General features: G+C 47.1%; 1 protein-coding gene across 1 annotated transcript in view; it reads left to right on the forward strand.

Annotated features, from left to right (window-relative positions):
- The window catches only part of LOC101824351 (sine oculis binding protein homolog), a 159,631-nt gene that overhangs the window by 130,803 nt on the left and 5,295 nt on the right, over nt 1-23,533 (forward strand). Inside the window, 3 exon segments of the mRNA XM_005073213.4 lie at nt 11,385-12,098; nt 12,100-12,366; nt 12,368-13,316. Coding sequence (XP_005073270.1) covers nt 11,385-12,098; nt 12,100-12,366; nt 12,368-13,312 — 1,926 coding nt within the window. The 3' untranslated portion in view covers nt 13,313-13,316.

The following is a 23,533-nucleotide window of genomic DNA, read 5'->3' on the forward strand; positions in this document are numbered from 1 at the left end:
AGAGATGCTATCTGGCCGTCTGTCTCTTTACAGACTTCTGGCGAGTAGATCACGATGGTGTCTATTGAGCTACTTGATGTTGTTAGAAGGGGCTGAATATATAACAGTTGTGCTCAAATGCATACAAATGCTGTGCTTGCATCTGTGAGCCACCAAGGACTTTGCCTGGATGAGCAGATTAGGTTGGGTTAACCTAGGACTTGCTAATGAGAGTGGAGTCCCGTGCAGGATGCTCAGTGGAGGATCTAGCATTTGTGGGTGTTTTCAGCCTGGCAGCTGCACGGCAGGATGGCTAAATTCACAGAACAAAGGTGGAAGCAAACCAACAGTCCCCGAGCAGGGGAGATGCTGCATTTCAGAGACAAAGGAACCGCCGTGTGGAGCTGAGAAATCCACAGCAGTACTGCCCAGCCCTCCCCCACTCCCCAGGCAGTTGTTATCACGCGGGGTTAATTAGCAAAAAGATGAAACAATAAATAGGAATCTCAGACAATTCCTTCTTCCCAGGTGTATGAGCACAGCACACCGGGCGTTCTGAGTTTTCAGCAGAGTGTACCAGACAGCATAAATGTCACATTTGTGTGTGACTGAGGAGAAGGGATTATGCTGGTGGATCTGGCCTGGGTGACTGGTGCTGGCCTGAAGCTGAGCCTAAGGCTAAACCATCCATAGTGAACACGGAAGACCACAGCCTGGCCTGGGAACCTCCTCATTATTGCAATTATGTCGCTGTCAAACTCTCCCCAGCCACTGGGAACAGTGGAGAACTGAGAGTCAAGTGCTCTGCTGATTTCCGTTTCTTGGTTGCTTTCCGTGGTATAGTTTTACTTTGAAGTCCACATCACAGGAAAATCTATACCACTGGGATTTTCTCTTTGTTTTTGTGGAACAGATTCCATTTCCATAGAAGAATGGTCAATAAATAGGAGTAGGAAGAAAGGAAACGTACATTTACGATGAAATTAAAAAGCCTCTGTGGGCTTTGGCGCTTCAGGACACAGGTGGACAAGCCTTGCTACTTCCCAAGTGCAGCATGGGATGTGGCAGGCCACGGCAGTGGGTAAAAACAGGCAAGGTGACACTGAGATCTAAAGTTCTCATCAAGCAGATACAAGACGAGGGGCTGGAAGACATCTCAGCATTTAAGAGCAGCTGCTACTCTTGTAGGTGACACAGACTCACTTTCTAGCACCCACAGGACAACCCACGGCCGTCTGTTTCAGGGGATTTGATGCCCCCTCTGACCTCCAGGCATGTTGCATGCACAAGGTACACATTCATGCAGGCAAACACTCATAAAATGAAAACACTTTTAAGAAAACACACAGTTATAAGATGAGAAGGAGAGACGTAAAAGCTGTCCCGATGAACCTGAAGAATTGGATGTGACAGGCATCAGGTGTGAGTTGGGACGAAGGGGAGAGTGGAGAGGCCAGTGAAGGCCAGTTCTTCACCACACAGAGCCACAGACAGGAGCAGACAAATGGCTGCCAGTGTCTGCATCAACACAGACCAAGTTACTTGGCTTAAGAGCGTGAAAGGAAAACCTCAGAGATCCCACTGAGACCAAGAGGAGGCCTGATGTTAGGTGACCACTAACACAAATACCAGATATCATTCTTACCAACATGGCTCACAGGCAGGTAAGATTCGGGAGAATGTGTCCTTGCCTGGCAGGCTACACCTGTGCGGGGCAACACAGACTGGGAAAACAAAAGGAAGCGTTGCAAGAGTAGCTCGAAGGGAAAGCAGTTGTGGCGCGTTCATTGCAAAACCTGAGGCAGACATTAGAAAATAAACTATGGTGCTGAGAGTATTGTTCTCTCTGAAATTCACTGGAGAATTCCTCTGATGTCTCGTGCATGGCTGAGAAGGCGGAGCGGATGTGAGGGAGCCTCTTCCGAGACCCCAGTTCTACTGGATGCATGCAGATGGCCAGGGAGGTACCAGCCATCTTGGGAATGCAGTGGCAGAGGGTAGATGGATGCCGGATCTGGTCAGCCACATTCTCTAGAGCTTGGGGAAGCAATTATTATTATTTTTAATTCCAAAGAAAGGTGAATTTGGTCCTTCCAGCAGATGTTTAATGGAAGGTTTTAGTTTGTTTCCGTCTTTATAGCAGTGGTGGCATGGTGAAAAGGAGGTAGATTAAAAAATGAGTATTAGGAAGTCTAAAGTACAGAATAAGCTGAGTGCCAGAACACAGCTCAAATTGCTAACAGGAGTCAGGAAGACCATGCCCACAGAAGGGAGGAGAGATGTCTCAATCCATGTGTAGAACAAAATCAAAACAAAATAAAAACCGCCTTGGAAATAGTGAGTCAGTATGGGTTTTTTTCTTTATTTTTGTTCATTCATTCATTTTTTAAATTTATTTATTGTTTTTTTGAGGCAGGGTTCCTTTGTGTAGTCCTGGCTGTCCTAGAACTAGCTCTGTAAACCAGATTGGCCTTGAACTCACAGAGAGTTGCCTGCCTCTGCCCACAGAGTGCTGAGATTAAAGGCGTGTGCCACCACCTCCTGGTGTCGGTATAGGTTTAGAGGCACTCACATCTTAGAATCGGCTATGTGTGTGGTTAATCTTGGGGAAGTTATGAGTATGGTACCTAAGCTTTAATGATGCTCACCAGCATAGTTTATCACTATTACATCGAATTAGGGCTTTAGTAAGAACTACAAGCTAGATGTGACTTTTGTGGGATGTCCTGGAAAGATCTGAGGACACCAAAGACTAAAGTGGGACAACTGGTGAATCTACACGTGGTCCAGTCTGTGCTCCTGAGCCAGAGACACATACGAGAGACTTTAAAGAGGGCTGAGTAAGGCCAGTGAGAGCCAAGGCATAGCCTGGTGCCTGGCAGATTCCGAGAATCACGTGTAGTTGGTGAGTAACTAAGATACCAGGAACCACCTACCTCAGGCCATCAAGAAGCAGTGTGCTGATGTAGAAGACAATGCAGAGCATGCCCTTCCCTAGGCCTCCTGCACGTCCGTGGCCCTGCCCCATGCATTAGGAAGTGCTTTCATTGCCAAGGCAGAGGCCAGGTGGAGCTCATGGACGTCTCTGCATAGGAATTTGCTTCAGATATTGCTGGTAACAATAGCACTTTTCTCAAAGAGCATGCTGTTGATGTGTGAGCAGCTCTGATGTGGACCTAAACCCCACATATTTGAGATATGACTCCTGCCATTTTCTGCGTGAAGGAAAATATGGAGTGAATTCCCTCCCATAGAGGCCCAGTTCTCTCTCTCTCTCTCTCTCTCTCTCTCTCTCTCTCTCTCTCTCTCTCTCTCTCTCTCTCTCTCTCTCTCTCTCTCTCTCTGTGTCTTTGATTTTTGTTTTGATTTAGAGATGGTTTCTCTGTGTAGCCCTGGCTGTCCTGAAACTCTCTCTGTAGACCAGGCTGGCCTTGAACTCAGAGATCCACCTGAGGCCAATTCTATTTCCCTTCCTACCTCTCTCCCTCTCTCCCTCCTTCCTTCCCCTTCTCTCCTTCCCTCCTCCTCCCTCTCTGCCTTCCTCCCTTACTCCTCCCCTCTCTCTCCCTCCCCCCTCCCCTTCCTCTCTCCGTCCCCCTCTCTTTTTTCCCTGTGCTGAGGATGACATCAATGGAGCACAGTCAAGGAGCCCAGGGCCTGTGACTGGCTAGACAAATGTCATACCACAGAGCTAACAGTCCCAGGTCCTCCATGCTTCCCTTTAATACATCAGTCTGCTGGACCCTCCCAGTATACATGGGTGACCCAGGCCTGGAGAGAACTCCTATAATCATGAACTATCAAATATCCAAGCAGACATGTAGAAGACAGGGAGGGAAAAGGAATCAGGCCCAAAGGTAACATTTGAAAAGAAACTGAAATATCTATTTGGAATACAGGAAACGTTCATGTAAACAAAGCTCTGACACTAGCGGATGCACATTTGGAAACAGTGACTTCGGGGAGTGGATTAGAGAGCAGGTTCAAGTTTGGTGCTCAGAGAATACAACATAAAGGAGTGCTTTTAGTTAGAAGCTGTTAGTGCGACACTGACCACGGGGCGGCCTTGTGGCTGGGTGGGCAGACACTGCAGAGAGACTAACTCTTCTCCCTGGTGGTCAGGACAGCAGGCAGGTACTGGCTATCCTTCAAGCGCAGTTGCACAGCCCGGGGCCATCTTGAGCATGTCGTGGTTCCTATGTTTGAGTAAGCACAAGCATTCTCTTAAGCTTCAGTTTTCAGCAAAGATGACCCAGTAAAACTAAAAGCCCGCCCTTCCCATTCCCACAGGAGACCTCACTGAATGAGGAGGAAGGCAGTTGATGAGGGCCTTCCTTCTCCCTTCCACAGTGCCCAAGGCACCATGAGTTGTCAGTCAAGTTTCACTAGTGAATGTGTCAAGAGGATTATGTGATACACGCGTTCTTCAGGGCAGGCGGTAGCTGTACCAGCTGGCATGGCTAACAGCGGAGAACATGGCGGAGCTGCAACGTGACAGTGGGAGATGGGTGGGACTCTGCCCTCTGCTTGTGTGTGGTGTTTCAGTCATTGACTGGTCTCCTTTGTGCAGTCATCCCGGCCACTGACAGCTCATTTTACAGATGAGCTTGTGAAGTCCCCGGTGCTGGAGAAGGACGTGAGATGGCCCCTCAGATTCTGTCAGGTCAGACTGTCACCTCAGGTCTCTTCTGTGTCCTCTCATGGCTGTATTACTGGTGCACAGAGAGAGAGAGAGAGAGAGAGAGAGAGAGAGAGAGAGACAGACAGACAGACAGACAGACAGACAGACAGAGACACAGAGAGACACAGAGACAGAGAGACACAGAGACAGAGAGACACAGACAGAGACAGAGAGACACAGACAGAGACACAGACAGAGACAGAGACACAGAGAGAGAGACAGAGAGACAGAGGGAGACAGAGAGACACAGAGACAGAGACAGAGAGACACAGAGACAGAGACAGAGAGACACAGACAGAGACAGAGAGACACAGACAGAGACAGAGAGAGAGACAGAGAGAGATGTCTGGCACCGGGTAGACCATGTTTCTTCAGGTGGTTCCTTCCATGTTTGCTGTCTGGATGGTTCCTGCTGTGAGAACAAGCAGGTTACTTATGACCCATGGGAAGCTGCCTTTTGAATCACTCTGTGACTGTCAGGAAGGCCCTTAGCCCCTGTGTACAGGAGAGGAATCCATCTTCTGTTTCGGCTATGGAATCAAAGGTTTGAATCAGTCATGAGCCACTGGCTGGAGCTCACCAGTGTCCTGAAAACCAGGGACATTTCTACTCTGCTTTAGGGAGCTCATGGCTCCATATTGGCTCTCTAGAGGGACCAGAGAGCATCCTTCTTAGAATAGAAAATCTCTGTAGGAAAATGGCATGTAGGAACACTTAGCTTGTGTTTTCAATGGCTTTCAGAAGCCTGGCCCAGGTCCCTGCGGCAGATTCCTTCCCTGAGAGATAGAGTAAGACAGAGGGGAGCAGAGAGGCAAGCACCACCGCATCATCATGTTAGAAAGTTAACCTGTAGAACCTTCTTGGTTTGACGAACGACCTTCTTCCCGAATTGCTCTTCTGGAAGGGCCCCTCCCCTTTCCAGACCCCCCCCCCAGGTTTCTTTAAGGCATTCTGTGTCTGTGGCCAAGGTATCTTTTCACTCTCAACTCCAGCTTTGTGAGGAAACTTGGATTGGTAGGTTGGCCACGCCTCTCCTACTCCTGGTGGCCTCTCCCACCTTCTGACCAAGCTGGGTGGGGTCAGACTGGCTTAAAGGCAGATATACTGTGACTCTGGTCCTTCCTTGGGAAGACAGTTCTGCCATGTAATGAGTCCAGCAGATCATCTATCAGCTCTGATTTTAATAAAACATGAATAGCACGGTTTATGGCTTCCACTATTCAAACAGCAGTTGAGCCTAAGAGGAATTACTCATTTTAATGGTTTTAGCACTCATTTCCAGGCTGCCATGCTGCCTTGTCAAGCTTTTCCTAAATTAGAGCCTGGCTGTAGCACAGAGGGTTCAGGTGGCACTGAATATAGGTTCCTCGGGATGGTGAGCAGCTGGTGCTCAGACCTGTCAGCTGCCTTTCTTGTCACTGCAAACAGCCCCTCCGTCACCTCTAGGACAGGATCTCCCGGGCGGCGGGGTAAAGGCAGGTATCTGTGAGAAACACTGATTTGTCAAGACAGAAACATGTCTCATTTTCTTTCAAAGACACATGGGTCATAGGAAAACAATCATTCCCTTTTCACCCTGACAGACTGGAGATTAAAAAGACAGACTATAACAAGCCTAACCGGCACACAGTTGTTGCTATTATTAATCCCATTTCACAGATGGAAAAATCAAGGCCAAGAAGCAGTGCCAACTCCTTCCTGCATTTTGTCATCCCAGTGATTTTTGTAACATCATTGGTGTCCCAAGTAAATGGAATTAGGGCCTTCCTGGAGGCAGTGTCAAGACCACAAGAAATGTGTGGGCACTCCAGAGGAGCAGGGACCAAGTGCTCAGTGAGGGTTCAGTCTAAGACCCTCAACTCACGCTATGAGGTGATGACCTACAGGTCAAGACTTCAAAGTCTTTAAAAGCTGAGCACCCAGCTGTGTCTCTCCACCCTCCTGCACTTCATTCTTGAATGAACTCATGGTTCTGCAAGCTGGCCTGGACTTTGAAATCAGTGTCACATTTAACCTGCCAAGGCCCCAGGGACTCACCTTCCTGTGACAAAATACAGTCTGGCTTGCAGAGCTGCAAGTACAGAGCTGTGGTGACGTCAGTAGGAAGCCAGAAGCCAGAGAAGCCCAGGAGGGTTGTGGGGGAGGTTACTTTTCAAGTTGTTGAAGGCATTCGGGAGAAGCTAATACGTTGTTACTGTTCCATTGCTACAAAGCGTCTTTGCAGGGAAGACAGATTTCAGCAAAAGAATTTAATTAAATATTGCCCGATGCCAGATTCCCACTCAGAAAGCAGCGGTGGGTTCCATTAAAGGATGAACTTTACTCCCACAGCTGACAGCTGATTAATGTGTTAATTAGAAGCCCTGCCCCACCCCCAGTGGCCCAACCCTTCTCTTAAACCCAGAAGAATGTATGTATTGTACCATTCGGGTAACCTAATGGCTTATGTATAGTGGCTCTGACCTTGGACATTTATGTGAAAAAGAAGGTTCCGTTGCCAATGTGAATAGCATGCTTTCTTTCCACAGCTCTGAAGGAGTCACGGGAACCCAGAGCTGTGCCTTTCAGTGCTGGTATCATGGGGAGGCAGTGTCTCTGGAGCAGGGAGTGGTGTAGGTTACCACACATTTATTTCACAGGAAAGGAGGGAAGCCATCCGACCACTGAGCTCCTAAGTGCTGCCCTGGCAGGCTGCCGGCAAAGCCGGCCGACCATAGGAAATGTTTCTTCTCCTGTGTAGAATTGGACCCATCTCAGGAACGGGAACTTGATCTTCTGGGGGACTCTGTGCTAGGCTCGAAGGGAGCACGCATGTGCGTATCTCCTTTGTGATCTTTTTGTCTTCCTGGTGACCTGGAATGGATCTGTGATCCGAAGCTTTCCAGCAGTCCTGCTCAATGGCTTGCATTTGCACATTGACTGTTCATTCCCTATATTGGCGTAGTAAGACAATAGCAGTTAGGACCACTCTGGGCCCTGTCAGGAAGAGAGGCCAGGTTCCAGCATGGGATGGGACCACACAAATCACTACAGAGCTCTGGGAGTTGGGCTTATCTTAAAATGTCTGAAAGAATTTTGGTACCTCTTGACATTATGTGTGGGGGGAGGGAGGGACTTAAAAAATCTCAAAAATTAAAATAATATGACAGAATTTAAGTCTGTCCACAAAGAAGGGGAGAATGTGCTTTGCATATGCAAATGTTATTTATTAAGAGATGCAGTATATATTTTCACATAACTGCCACAGTTTATATAATCAGCTCAGGCTCCCATGATGAAACCTTTGATTACAGAACTGTCGTTAGTTGGATGTGGGGTGAATAATGGTGCTGGGTTTTACTGCTGCACATGATGTAGCCATTTGCACCATAAATCCATTGACCTCATCTTAAACGATGTGTCCGGTAAGGCAGACTTGATTCATTACTTCTTAAGTGATGATTTCCCCCGCCTAATAATCTTCATCAGAAAGATTGCTTTTCCATATTTTTAGGTCTGTGTTCTAACTGAAATGTAAGGCCTTATTATAGTCAGGCTTGCAGCACCCCAAAATAACACAGTTGGGGCACGTCTCAATGGAGGCTCTTTCAAAAGAGTCAGAAGACAAGTGTTAACACTAGGATTTTTGGCTTGTGACAGTAGTGGTGCACGTCTTTAGTCCCAGCTCTTGGGAGGCAGAGGCAGGAGGATCTCTGTGAGTTCGTGGCTAGCCAGGTCTACACAAAGAAAACAAAAATCCAAAAACAAAAGAAAGAAAGGAAGGAAGGAAGGAAGGAAGGAAGGAAGGAAGGAAGGAAGGAAGGAAGGAAGACATTAGGCCTTTAATTTGAAAAATTGGAGTTTTGCTTCTGATGTCTGTGATTACTTTTCTGCGGGAAAGGGTGAAATGTGGGGGAGAATTCTCATTGAATAATTAGGATGGTCTGTGAGCGTCATTTATCAATGATTATTAAAAGTAAAGGGTGTGAAGGGAAAACTATTAAGTTATATTTAGATTATTATGTTTTTTCACCCCACTTGAAAATATTTATCTAGCTTGAGGAAACACAAATCCTCTGGAGGAAAAAAATCAATCTGGCAGTTTCAAAACCAATTAATGATTTCATAAAACTCTTCCCTATTATTGTTAAAGAGCAAGATCCAAAGGACACATGCCAGGAAAGTCATGTGTTATTTTAATTAGGTTAACTCATTGATGATGTTTTTCCAGTTCATGAAGAAAAGCTGTGCTTGGTCTCTCATTTCAAGCTTATACATTTGTATTTTAGACTTTCTATGCACACCTACTATTAAAAACGGAAGCAGGTAGTTTTATTTCACAATGGTATTTAAATGCCACATAATATGTTAACTTTACTTATTTATTTGGAGACAGGGTCCTGGAACTCACTCCATAGACCAGGCTGGCCTTAGCTTGCAGAAATTCTCCTGTCACTGTCACCCAAAGGTTGGAATTAAAGGCGTGCACCATTACACCTGACTCTAACTTATTTAAGTGTATGTATCATGTTTTCACTAACAGGTTACTTAACCTTAATCTAGATAAGAAGTGTGAAGGTCTGGCAAGGCCTTTGAGATTCTTGTCATCAGAGTGCCTGCAAGATGGGCATCTCACTGATAACAAAAATGTCCCCTAAGCCTAGGAGGACCTTAAAACACCGGTACTGAAGGAAAGGAGATATGGGCATTGATATTATGTTGTAACCACTTTAATGGTGGCAGCAACGGTTTCAATAGCTATGTTGAAGGAATTCCCTTACCACCGAAGCCCACTCAGGAGTGTTCCAGTCTCAGATTTTTGGAAGAAGTAATTTGAAAGGACAAACAAAAAGTGAATGTGTGCCAAAGTATGCATCTTGTTCAATCTCGCACTGTCAAGTTTATCAACCAAAAACATCACTGGAAAGAAAAATACCAAACCCTAAGAAGAGAAAGAGTGGCTTTACACATGCAGACCCACATCTGCATCCTCAGTCGCATGTTAGCATGCCACCACTGTTTACAAGCAAAGGAAGCTGAGACTTAAGTGAGATGGGCGATCAAATGCCCAGCATATGTTGTTTGTGCACGGTTTATGTGACCAATCATTATTAAAGCTTATCGTCTTTTAATTATATCAGTTCATGATCATTAAAGACACATGCACACATTGCATGCACAGCAACAGAACGAACACACTTCAAAACTGACGTCCCATTTAGGACAATACTGGAGCCATTGCTCCATTGCAGGAAGACGAGTTCCATAAACTCACAATGGTGCTGAGTTTTGCAATTCCTTCTCTGAGACTGTATGGCCTGAATGCTGTGGAAACAGGAAAGAAAGAAAGAGAGAGAGAGAGAGAGAGAGAGAGAGAGAGAGAGAGAGAGAGAGAGAGAGAGGAAGGAAGGAAGGAAGGAAGGAAGGAAGGAATGGAGGAAGGGAAAAAGGATTGTGTGTATAAAATCCTGTCAAGAAAAGTGAGGCACAAGAGGGACTATTGAAAGTTTTGACATCTGTTTATCTGTTTATAGCGATGGCAAGATCACTCATATTAATTCTTGTTTAAAATGCCATATGAAGGGAAGGCATTTGTGCAAACAAGAGTCATATTTGAATTGGAGATCATGTCTTCACCATCTGTGAGAGCTGATGGTGTTGCAAAATTAATGTGTTAATGAAATCACAATAATTTCTCCAAAGTAACGGGCTCTGAAGCCGAGAGTGACTATTTTTTGAACTTTGGTGTCTAGTGATTTCCAGTTGGGAAAGGCTCTGAGTCTTTAATTAGCTCGGCAGCCCAGCTTTGAAATAAATTTGGTGATATCTTTCTTTTGCCAGGAGTAGATCTGAAGGGGGTGGGGTGGAAGCCATAACAACTTTTGGGAAATGTTCTCTGGTGTTTGAAAAGTTGTTAAATATGACTGCCTGCCAAGAAATGTCACCAAAAATTCTGACTGCTGAGAAAGAGTGGGCAAACAGCTCAAAAAATAATTCTAGCTTGCTGCAACATCACAGGTTGGGAGAGCTAAACCTCACACAGACTTCATGGCTAAGTCCAAGATGCTCCTTGGAAGCCAGACAGAAGGATGCTCAGTGCTTCATGCTATTGGTTAACACAGTACACCCTTTCCAAGCACTTTACTGGATGCAGTCGATAGCACAGAGTGACTGGGTAAATAAGGAGAATTTTAAGAGTTTATGTTGCATGACCATTGAACTCTCTGGGGATTCCTTTCTTCCAGCGTTGTTTAAATGTGTGTTTGCAGTAAGACCGTTAAGTAAGTGAAACCATGAAGGCAAGTATACTGAGTAAGTGTACTGGGCAGGTGCACTGGGCAGGTGCACTGGGCAGGTGTACTTGGCAGGTGCACTGGGCAGGGGTACGGGGCAGGTGCACTGGGCAGGTGTACTGGGTAAGTGTACTGGGCAGATGCACTGGGTAAGTGTACTGGGCAGGTGCCCTGGGCAGGTGCACTGGGCAGGTGTACTGGGCAGGTGTACTCCATTTTGTCAGAGACATCTTCAAGTCATTTTTACATTGTTAATACCCTTTTTTTGAAGATCCTATTTATAAAACAAATTCATCATTGCACGAACATTTCATAAATTTACCTTTTAAAAGGAACCCCTTCAACTATTTGACAAATTATGACAATTTGAAAGAGTCTTTAAGTGAAACGTGAATGCCATCCTCCTGAGAAAGCTTATCTTACCTGTTGTGGTTTTTATTGCTGTGTTGTAGGTGTGTGACTGGTGTAAACACATAAGGCATACAAAAGAATACCTGGATTTTGGGGACGGGGAAAGAAGGCTTCAGTTCTGCAGTGCAAAATGTCTCAATCAATACAAAATGGACATTTTCTACAAAGAGACACAGGCCAGTCTTCCAGCTGGGCTGTGCAGCACATTACACCCTCACATGGAAAGTAAAGCAGAAAGCACCGGGGTGCAGCTGCTCACTCCAGACTCTTGGAATATCCCGCTAACAGATGCTCGGAGGAAGGCCCCCTCCCCGGTGACTGCAGCTGGCCAAAGCCAAGGCCCTGGCCCATCCTCGTCCACCACCGGCTCTCCATCTGACACTGCCAACTGCTCTGTCACTAAAATCCCCACGCCAGTGCCCAAGTCCCTCCCCATCAGCGAGACTCCAAGCATCCCTCCTGTCTCAGTCCAGCCACCTGCTAGCATCGGACCTCCGCTAGGCGTCCCGCCTCGCAGCCCTCCCATGGTGATGACCAACCGCGGCCCAGTGCCGCTGCCCATCTTCATGGAGCAGCAGATCATACAGCAGATCCGCCCGCCCTTCATCCGAGGACCTCCGCACCATGCCTCCAACCCCAACAGCCCCCTGTCCAACCCCATGCTCCCGGGCATTGGGCCTCCGCCCGGTGGCCCCAGAAACCTGGGCCCCACTTCCAGCCCCATGCACCGGCCCATGCTATCGCCTCACATCCACCCCCCCAAGCACCCCTACCATGCCTGGGAACCCCCCGGGACTGCTGCCCCCGCCTCCCCCGGGCGCGCCCTTGCCCAGCCTTCCTTTCCCTCCGGTAAGCATGATGCCAAACGGCCCGATGCCGGTGCCCCAGATGATGAACTTCGGGCTGCCGTCGCTTGCCCCGCTGGTGCCGCCCCCCACGCTGCTCGTGCCGTACCCAGTGATCGTGCCCCTGCCGGTGCCCATCCCTATCCCTATCCCCATTCCCCACATCAACGATTCCAAGCCCCCCCAACGGATTCTCCAGCAACGGAGAGAGCTTCGTTCCCAGTGCCCCGGGTGACTCGGCAGCGGCGGGAGGCAAGTCGGGCGGACGCTCCCTGTCTCCGCGGGACTCCAAGCAGGGCTCGTCCAAGTCAGCTGACTCGCCACCTGGAAGTTCCGGCCAGGCTCTGAGCCTGGCGCCCGCCGAGCGCGGCCGAGGGGAAGTGGTGGACCTGACCCGACGCCCCGGCAGCCCCGCGGGCGCGGGAGGCCAGCCTGGCTTCGCCGGCGTGCTTCATGGCCCGCAGGACGGCGTCATCGACCTGACAGTGGGACACCGTGCCAGGCTGCACAACGTGATCCACCGCGCGCTGCACGCGCACGTCAAGGCGGAACGCGAACCTGTCGCCGCAGAGCGGAGGACCTGCGGCGGCTGCAGGGACGGCCACTGCAGCCCGCCTGCCGCCGGTGACCCCGGCCCGGGCGCCCCCGCGGGTCCCGAGGCTGCCGCCGCCTGCAACGTCATCGTGAACGGCACCCGCGGCGCCCCTGTCGAGGCCAAGGGCACAGAACCACCGCCCGAGCAGCCCCCGCCCCCCTTGCCACCCAAAAAGCTGCTGTCATCCGAAGAGCCCACGGTGAACGAGCTGGAGTCTGTCAAGGAGAACAACTGCGCTTCCAACTGCCACCTGGACGGGGAGGCGACCAAAAAGCTGAAGGGGGAGGAGGCCCTGGCGGGGGGCGACAAGTCGGACCCGAACCTCAATAACCCCGCGGACGAGGACCATGCCTATGCTCTGCGGATGCTGCCCAAGACCGGCTGCGTGATCCAGCCTGTGCCAAAACCCACGGAGAAGGCTGCCATGGCGCCGTGCGTCATCTCCTCGCCCATGCTCAGCGCCGGCCCCGAGGACCTGGAGCCGCCTCTCAAAAGGAGGTGCCTCCGAATTAGAAACCAGAATAAGTAAAAAGGTTTGTATGTCCACCTGGGAGCTCCTCCAAGAGTCAGTACCCCTCACCTTGCTTCTCAGAAGGTGGGGCAAGATGTGGCTCTCACCATCCTGTCCCTTACCTCATTCACCGTGTACTTTGTGTGGTCAGGTACTATCGGCTTGACCCATGACACCTGGCAGTGTTTAGTACATCGTTACCAGTTTACAGCCCAGGGACAGCTAACACTCAAGCCCTTGAGCCCAAGTTGAAAACACTTTTCTTACACGTATGTTTGTTTTCTTATTATCGGGGAGGGGGTTGGAAGGGAAGATTACTTGGGGAATCTTAATGTTCAGCCATGAGGCTGCAGGGCAGTATTGAAATGTCGACTCCATCTGGAGCTGGTGGCCTGCTTGGCCGACTCTTATCCTAGCTTGTCAAGATGACCTTAGGACCTCATCTGTGGGCTAAAATTAAAAACTAACCTCCTCCCAACCTGCCATGTCCCTCTTTGGGACTCACTAGCTGAGCTGGCGATTTTCACGTCTACGTACAGACCTTGCTGAAGTGGGAGGGATCATCTCTGACAAAGTATGCTGTCTGCATCGCAAGTCACTGAAGATGAGCTCAAGACTTCTGTGAGACAGTGGGTGAACCACATGTAACTATAGTGATTCCTCCTGCCAATCCTAGTGAAGTAGGTGTCTTGTTAGAGTTCCTGTTGCTACGAAGAAACACCATGACCATGACAACTTGTATAAAGGAAAAATATTTCATTGTTAGCTTACATTTTCAGAGGTTTAGTCTGTTATCTTCATGGCTCAGCATGGTGGTGTGCAGGCAGACATGGTGCTGGGGAAGTAGCCATATCCTACATCTTGACTTGTAGGCAATAGGAAGTGAACTAAGCAAAGCTTGAGCAAGAGAGACCTCAAACCCCACCCCCACAGTGGTACACTTCCTCCAACAAGACCACACCCACTCCAACAAAGCCACACCTCCCAATAGTGCCACACCCCCAGCTCTTAACCTGAGCACTGCTCCCACTGGAGACGGGGGACACACAGAAGAATGTTCTACTGGGCTGTCTCAAGGCAGGTACAGTCCTGTGGTGAGGGCTGTAACCCAGGCAGGAGGAGGGCTTGGGGCAGGGGAGCAAGAAGAGTCTTCTCCACACCTGTGTGTACAGGCGGTTCTGTTTTTCCACTAATATTTCTTCATAGCCAGATCCATAAGATAATTATCTACATTCTCTCGGTGGCGAAACAGAGATGCCCAGAACAATTCTCTTCGTTCTCCTAGCGGAGAAACAGGATTGGGGAATTGACCAAGATCACCTAGCCTGTGAGCACAGCTGTGATTCAAAGCCAAGCCATGAACTCCAAAGCTGATTGTCCTTTGAAGCATGGTAGGAGAACCAGCTCCCTACTTCTTCCATTGCTGTGCTTATAAAAATTCTCTTATTGCCTTGGAGCACAGTTCATGAAACACAACAGCCCTCTGCTTACCAGCTTTCCCGATTTTGCATTCGTGTTTTATCTAGCCGTAAACACAGCCCTAGACTACCAGTCTGCTGCTTCATAGTGGGGACGTGGGCACCTTACTCATAGTCAGAGGCTTGAGTAGAGGCCCTGAAGCAGAACAGAAGGCTTACTGCCTAGTGCAAGAATCTTTTTTTCAGCCACCATGGCTTGAAGTCTCCTTTTCTACTGGTGGCTTTGCCAGTAGGAGCAGAACACCAGAAATAAGGTCATAATTCCTTCCTGATTAGCTCTGCAGTTTCTGAAGTCAGAAGACAGGTGACCTGAACTTTCTCACAGGCACCTCAACTGCAAATGCCCCAGATAATTTAGTCTGTTTGACAGCAACACTCTGAGTGATGGATTGATGTGTGACAAGACAAACAAACAAAACCTTCAGAAAGCACTGGGAAATGTCATTTACACACACACACACACACACACGCACGCACGCACGCGCACACACACACACACACACACACATATATATATATATATGTATATATATATATATTCTGAAATCAGCCAGCCAGCTACATTTGCCCTCACAGAACTCAACACATTTGTTCGATTGGTTTTTTGCAGATTGCAGCCTCCCTCTCTCATTTTGAAATTCTTCTGTCCCTGCTTTCCTGACTTTACTCATTCTTATTTGCTCATATAGCTATAAATGACTTCAATGGGCAGATGTTTCTCCCAAGATGCAGAACTGATTGAGTTGAAGATTTTTAAAAGGTTATAAACTCCTTTAATCTCCAGTGTTTAAAGCTCTGGATACCAGTCCTGCAGCTTCGGTAGCTAGAAAAAAAATCCCCCGAATAATAAGGAAAACAACATATAAACACTGTCCAAACTATTCTATCCACCAAGAATTCCATTTGTAAATGGAATAGTCCTTCTTTGTTGTTGTCTGGAAGCCTGGTGGATAGCTGTTCCATGTTTTCCAGATTCGTACAGCTCACACTTGTTTATGGTACATCGGGGAGTTCAGAGTGACCATGTGTAAGTTTCTGAAGATATTCAAAGCAAATAGCCCATTCCTTGGTTTTCCAGGGAAAGAACATATTTTTTAAACAAAATGGGAAAAATGAAGACCAGGAATTAACCCTTTCTCCTCCATTCCTTCTATTCTCCTGGAGCGGGAGAACCATACAGCTCCCCCCAGCCCCATGCCTCTCCAGTCTCTTACATGTTTCTAGAAATGCTCCTCCCTGCTCAGCAGCGGAGACTACACTTTGCATCTGGAGAAAGCTGGAGGAGGGTCATGTCATTTGGGCTCCTTGGAGCTTAGTCTGGTCATTGTGACAACACCCAAAATGTTGTTTCAAAACACAGAGTTAGCTTCACCGGGGAAGCCGAAAGGGTGAAGGTGAAAGGCACTGGTTCCCGTTTTCTTTCTCATACTCTGAAATCCAGGAGAACAGACTGTCTGGAAGGAAGTGGGAAAGAAAGTAATACCACGGGCGCCCACTTTTAAAGAAAAGAAAAGCCACAGAGCGATGACAGGAAATCAGCGCAGATGGGGCATCCTCAGTCCTAGGCCAGACCTGAGCTGTTTATGCTGCAGTATTTAATGATTAGAAGTATTCACTGGGTGACAGTCCTGAGTTCAAGGTTATCCTGCCTCTCAGTAAGTGCTTAGCTTCATGGTTCTAGGTGGAATTACTACGGAGAGCCACCAGGTTGGTTTGTATACACGCAGAACAGGTGGGCACCTAGGGGTCCTGGCTATGATCACTTTAGCTTTCTGAATAACAGTGGCATGATGAGGTACAGCAATGTTTCATCCAGTGAACTCCAGCTCAGTACCAGGGGTTTGAACAGGAAGATCTGATGTGCAACTTTTAGAAACTGTATGGTGAGGCGTTGCCAGAATATGGGATAACTTGTGTGAGCAGGTGAGGCTTTCCTAGAACATGGGATAACTTGTGTGAGCAGGTGAGGCTTTCCTAGAACATGAGATAACATGTGTGAGCAGGTGAGGCTTTCCTAGAACATGAGATAACATGTGTGAGCAGGTGAGGCTTTCCTAGAACATGAGATAACATGTGTGAGCAGGTGAGGCTTTCCTAGAATATGGGATAACATGTGTGAGCAGATAGCCAGTGCTTCTGGATGAAGCCATCACCCTGTCACTAGAACAGTACTAGAACTGAATTGATTTTTTTTTTTGAGACAGGGTTTCTCTGTAGCTTTGGAGGCTGGCCTCGAACTCACTTTGTAGACCAGGCTGGCCTCGAACTCGCAGAGATCCGCCTGCCTCTGCCTCCCGAGTGCTGGGATTAAAAGCGTGCGCCACCAATGCCCGGCTAGAACTGAATTGAGACAAAAGAAAATTTGGTGCACAGTCTTGCAAGAGGGACCCACTCCATCCATCCTATAAGTGTGCACTCCCAAGATCTTCTAGTCCAAGTGGCAGAAGAATTACCTTGCATCCTTAGTGAGCAATATCTCAAACTGGAGTTTTTCTTGTTGTTCCAAGAAAGCTGAGTTAATTATCCTATTAAAAATAAGAATTTAGCCTTTAATCCCAGCACTCGGGAGGCAGAGGCAGGCGGATCTCTGTGAGTTCGAGGCTGGGCTGGACCGACAGCCTCCAAAACAATACAAAGAAACCCTGTCTCGTAAAAACCAAAACAATAATAATAATAATGATAAGAATTTACTTTGGGCAATTTTTTGCTGTGGACCCAATGTCACAAATCCACAGTTGCCTGATTCCTTTAAATGATTGCCTTAGTGACACAATACAAAAAGTTAAAGCTACCATGCCCAGTGAGTGCCTGTGGTGACAGACAAAAAGGTAACAAAGGAAGATATAAGCTAGATACTCCCCCAGTGCCTGAACTTCCAGAGTTTATACAGTATGGGAGATGCCATCTATAGGGAAATGCCATTGACAGCAAGGGAGCAGGCTGGCTGGAGTCACAGAAGAGGACAGGTGAGTGAAGCTGGCATTGAGGGGCAGATCTGGAAAGTGACAGTCATTCTTGCCAGTTCCCCAGCATGAAGAAAAAGAGAAAGAGAGGGGGCCAAGGACTGGGAAACAGGAAACACTTGGCCCACTATTAACAAGCAAGACATTGCCCAGAAGGGTCCTGGAAATAGGTGGCATGACCAGATGTGATGACTGAGTCCCTTGTCGCACTGCAAGTGGCTGCCTGTGCATCCTGATTCAGACACTCACACCTACTTCCACGCAGACAAGCCTTATGGAGAGGCAGAGGTGTCTAAGTGGCCCAAACACACGCCAGGGCAGAACACTTAACTCACGTGTACACTCACCTCCGCACCAGCACCCTCCCCCTCTAGACTCCCTGTTCAGAGATCCTGCCTGCCGTAGGGATGGAAAGGCTGCTCTACTCCCTCACACCATGTCCTGTATGGCATTCTGCTAGTGCATTTAATATGTGGATGGACGCTAAGGAGATACATTTGTGTGTGCGCAAGTGCTTTTAAGTGACTCAAAAGGCATAGCAGCAATTCATTCAGACTAAGAGATAAGGCAGCTTGAAGAGGTGAACACTCCAGTACGGGCTGTGTTTAATGGGTCAGTCAGGTGGCAGCCCTACACATTGACCAGGGGCACTCTTCGTCAGACAGTATGGATCTGAGCAAAAAGGAAGCATGAACCCAGAGTTGAGAATGCATGGCCAGCGCTGGGGTGGGAATGAGATGTTTTACAAACTTTCAGAAATGTGTCTTTTTCTTTTCTTTTTCTTTCTTTCTCTTTTTCCCCCTAACACAGGGTTTCTCTGTGTTGTCCTGGCTGTCCTGGAACTTACTAGCTCTGTGGACCAGGCTGGCCTCAAGTTCATAGAGATCTGCCTGCCTCTGCCTCCTGAGTGTGGGATTAAAGGCTTGCGCCACCTGGCTAGGAATGCATTTTTATGTGAAAAGATGTTTTGCCTGTATGTATGTCTATGTATCACGTGTGTGCAAGTGCCGATGGATGCCACAAGACAGCATCAGATTCCCCTGGGACTGGAGTTACAGGCAGTTGTGAGCTGCCATGTGGGTGCTGGGAACTGGGCCCAGGTTCTCTGGAAGGTCTAGCCCCAACACAATTTATTTTTTTAAAGGAGTTTTTTTTTAGTTTTATTTATTTATTTATTTATTATGTACCCAGTGTTCTGCCTGCATCTATCCCTGCAAATCAGAAGAGGGCACCAGATCTCATTACAGATGAGCCACCATGTGGTTGCTGGGAACTGAACTCAGGACCTCTGGAAGAGCAGTCAGTGTTCTTAACCTCTGAGACATCTCTCCAGCCCACAATTTATTTTAAGGTTCATTTAGAAAATGCTATTTAAGGTGATTGGAGCAAAAGCAAACCACAAAACAAACCTTGAGATGAATAGCTAGCGCTTTCAAATAGTTCCTGAGTGTATGCCTAACTGTTCTCAAATTGCCCAAAGTCACAGCCTTGCACACACAAGGAGGTAAGCCGAGAGCCAAACAACATTCCCGCAGCCCCAGTGAGGGCTGCGACAAATCCAAACGGCTGTACCCACTGTCATCTCATCATTGTCCCTTCAAACCTCCAGTGACAAGCTGTATTTTGCATCAGGTAAAACAAAAGCAAAGAGGTGATTGCTGGTGTTAAAGAGTCAAAGGTGAAAACATGCTTAGAACTCACATGATAGAGTTGGCCCTAATGTCCAAAAGACACAGAAACTCCATATCTCTCTCCTTTGCGCAGCTCTCTTCCCCAGCCAAAGGCTTTGTCTTGACAATGAATGGCATTCCCATCTAGCATGTGTGTCAGTTTGTAATGATAGCCTCTTCGCAGCTGTCTTGTTCTCCAAGTATTCCTAAAATGTTACAGTCTTACACTTGAGACAACCCACAATAACAAACGAGCTAGAAGCCAAGTGGTTAAGCTGTGTTCAGTAAGAGAAGGGCAACCTGGTATTTTATCCTGGTATTTTATCCTTCCTTTCGTGCTTTACAAATTCAGACTGTAACAAGATCATTTGCTAAAGGAATCTATATGCACATGCTTTAAAAATTGTGCAAACTGGGTGTTGTGTGAGCAAGAATGATCAGGTTTAAGTTTCCCTGCAAAGTTCTACATGCCATCAACAAGCCCTTTTGATATTTTAAACCTATATTTAGAGTAATCTCAAGATATTTGGAGCATATGTGGTTAAATGTAAAACTTTGTCATTACGACTTGTTAGATGCTTATAGTTTAAATATTTATAAGTCATTTTAAAGTGCTTGATCCAAAAGCCATCTCCATAGAATATTGTAATTGCGTGGTATCCAAGTACCATTATGGAAGATTTGGGGAAAGTCATTGCATGCAGGCACATTCTTCCTTGCTTTTCTGATTTTAATTCAAATGCCAGTTTTAGTGGGGTCAGCTTTTTTTTTAACCTGTTAAAACTCTTAAACAGGAATGGTTGTCTGCTATTAAGAAAGATCATCTCCCAGAACTCAAAAGGTAAATTCTTCAAACTTAAATCAAGTTGAGTTCTCTTCCCTTGAGCGTGGTTGGTGAAGTTTCCTTTAGAGGGTCAGGCCTCAATCCGCGTCCCGCTGAGCTGGAAGCAACAGAACCTCCCTCCGAAATGTTTCAGGGGCAAATGTTGGTGGATAGAATGGATTCTTTACGTTTGCTTCTAGTCCCTTGGAAGGTGAGAGTAAGTCTTTGTCAGCGGAGCCTGTTGGGCAGTTAGGAAAAAAGAGGAAGGGGAGAATGCCTTCCAAACTCACAATCCACTTAAGCATCAGGTCGTAAATCGCAGACTGATCACATGCCTCTGGGGCTCACACTCTTTTATGGCTAGCAAAACACAACCTTCTGGTAAGAATGGAGGGAAAAGAAGGCTTAAGACGGCTCATAAACCTGCCCGGACATCTATTAGCGCTTACCAAACAGGGTTTTCATGAGCTAAGTGTAAATGAGTCAGAAACATATAGATAGAATTTCTTTTAAAATACACATGGGTTTAAAAATTAAAGCCAAAGTGCTTGGCAAAATAAGGCTTGATTTTAGCCAAACCCAAAACATTTGAAAAAAAATAGTTCTAGAGTTTGCCAAACCAAAAATATACCCAGGTCCCTCCATTTCTCCCATTTGATATGATGACATCATAAACATGGGACTTAATGGCTATTCTCATATCCTCCAAGGTTTGAGCAATGTGACTTTCAAATACTGATTGAAAAGCTATGAAAACTTTGAGTGGAAAAGCCTATGACCTTGCACGTGGAGACTAGGGCCACTGACTCAAGGTCTCATCCTGGTTTTAAGAGCATTTCTTACCCACTGGAATACCTTATTGTTTGTCTGGGCTGTGTGTTTGTGTATGCATGTGTGCTATGTATTGTACAAAAAAAATAACTTTTTGTCTTGTTTTTCAAGACAGGATCTCATGGAGTCCAGGCTGTCTTCAAACTCTCTATGTAGCCCAGGGTGACATTAAACTTCTGATCCCTGGGGCTCTATCCTCCAAGTATGCTCAGTTTATACTGGCTTCATGCATGCTAGACAAGCATTTACCACCTGAGTAACATCCTCAGCCTCGAGGAGTAAAACCTTTAAAAATCCTTTAGTTGATAGTTATAAATCCCTTATTTGTACTTAATTTATATATTGCACTCTATAAAGCACAGTAAACACCTACTTATGTCCAAAAGAGGGAGGCAATTCTTTTTCATTATTTATTGCTCAGAGATAATCTTCATTTCCCCAGAAGATAAAAACACTCATTTCCTACTAGCAATGTGTCTAATGCTTTCTTATTATGGTTATTCTATTAATAAAACATGGTGGGGAAATAGAAAGAGAAATAAAGAAAAATGGGGGGATGGGTGTCCTTATTTCGGGAGAGTTAAGAAGCAAGAAATGACCATGGCCACTTTTAGATACGCCATGTAGAACATGCCAGGAAATACGGTATGCAAACTTGGGCTTCATGGAAGAGACTGGGACCAAGTTCCTGCTGTTGTTATAGCTTCCTACTTGGGGACAGACAGAGTGGGTATTATTGAACAACTCAATGAAAAGGGTCTCTTGATGGCTGTCTAATGTATATGAAATCAGTTGGCTTCTTAACCCAAGAGGGGACAGAGATATGAGGGAGGCAGCCAGATGTCAAGGCACAGGTACCTCGGGCATAGGCCTGAACCACAGAGGGTGGAGGAGAGCCATGAGGAGAATGAGATGGGGGACAGGAGGTGGAAGGATTGGTTCTGAATGTGATAGTGATTATAAGTACTGTGATCTGGCCCAGAGCAGTGATGATGAGGGCTGTGTTTGAGTAAAATTACTTTAGTGACTGTTCATAGACTAGAAGGAAGCAACAGGAGACTGGTCTCACTGATCTTGGAATCCTGATGACAGGCTAATTACCAGCAGTGGGTGTTGTCACTAGAAGATGAGAGGCCTTGGCTGCCCTATCTGTGTCTTGTACATGAAGCCATCATAGCAGGGCAGTGGAGAACTTTCTTTATTCCAGGTAGGTTTCATGGCTTAGGGTAGACAGTAATCTCACAGTCAACAGGCATTCTGTGATCAATAAAGGGTATGCTGATGGGCCTTAGGTTGTCATGGAAACAGGCATTCTACATCCCACTGCTCCCCAGCAGCAATGAGCTGAGGTCAGCTTGGTAAGGCATGATGTGGGATCTTGTCTTGCAGTCTTAATTTGTTTGGGGGAGTTAGGAATATTAGGGGCAGAGCAGAAGTCAGGAATGCTCTAGACAGAGGCTTCCCTGATGAGGGCAGGGAAGATTGCAGGGATACCAAGCTTTCTGACCTCTGTCTGAAGGGCAGCAGAAGACTCTGGGGAAGGGCGGGGTAGAGCTGTTAACTCTCAGACACCCATAGACATCTTCTGGGAAACTGCATCAAAGGATTTTGGCCATCTGTTAGGGATGCTCTTTTATCTATTTCCACCTCACAGGCCATAGACCTGGAACCTCTATGTGTGGTATAAGCAGACGGAAGGAGACAGCATGGCTTTGTGGTTCAAGTCTCAGAGGGAGATGTGACTTCAGCCCTGGGAGCTCCCTCAGTGTGTCGGGACAGGATTTCAGTGAGGGGTGAGGGAACCTGTAAAGTGCAGGTGCCCAATGAGTAAGATTAGTGATAATAAATTACATGTAACTGCATGTGATAATAAATTACATGTAACTGCATGTGATTCTGTGTAAATAGTAAATAGTGCTGGGGGTCTGCTCCATGCAGAGCCATTGACTATGTAATGTACATAAAAGTGAAGCAGTTGGTCCTAACCTCATAGTGCCATCAGAGCCAGTGAGCTGCCTTGGCTCGGAGCTTCTTATGAAACGTGCCTGGTGTCTCTGCAGTCAGGGCACATCTGCCATTGCATGTGTTCTGGAAGACAGATGTTTCTGTGTTGCTCTGCTCAGACGTGAGAGGGCACAGCAGAAGTTCCAACCAGATTCCTCGTGCCACCTGGAGTACAGGCTGAGACAAGACAGGACTCTTCAAGGTCATGTAGGGCCCGAGTCCTCGTCTGCCTTGCTTTCCTTCCAGGACACTGGATCTGACAAAGCTGCTTAAGTTACAGACCCCGGGCCAAGGACCACCCCCTGCGTTACAGTTTCACACTGGGCAGCTTATTTCAGGGAGAAGTTAGGCTTAGATGCACATCTGAGCTCAAGGGTCTCGGGGCAGAGAAAAAGCAGCCACTTAGCACTCGCCCCATCCTTGCCAGGTAGAGGGGGAATCCAGTTTCTTGCTCTTATTTTTTACAGTGC

Source organism: Mesocricetus auratus, unplaced genomic scaffold (assembly GCF_017639785.1).
Source record: "Mesocricetus auratus isolate SY011 unplaced genomic scaffold, BCM_Maur_2.0 Super-Scaffold_100018, whole genome shotgun sequence".
Classification (NCBI taxonomy): Eukaryota; Metazoa; Chordata; class Mammalia; order Rodentia; family Cricetidae; genus Mesocricetus; species Mesocricetus auratus.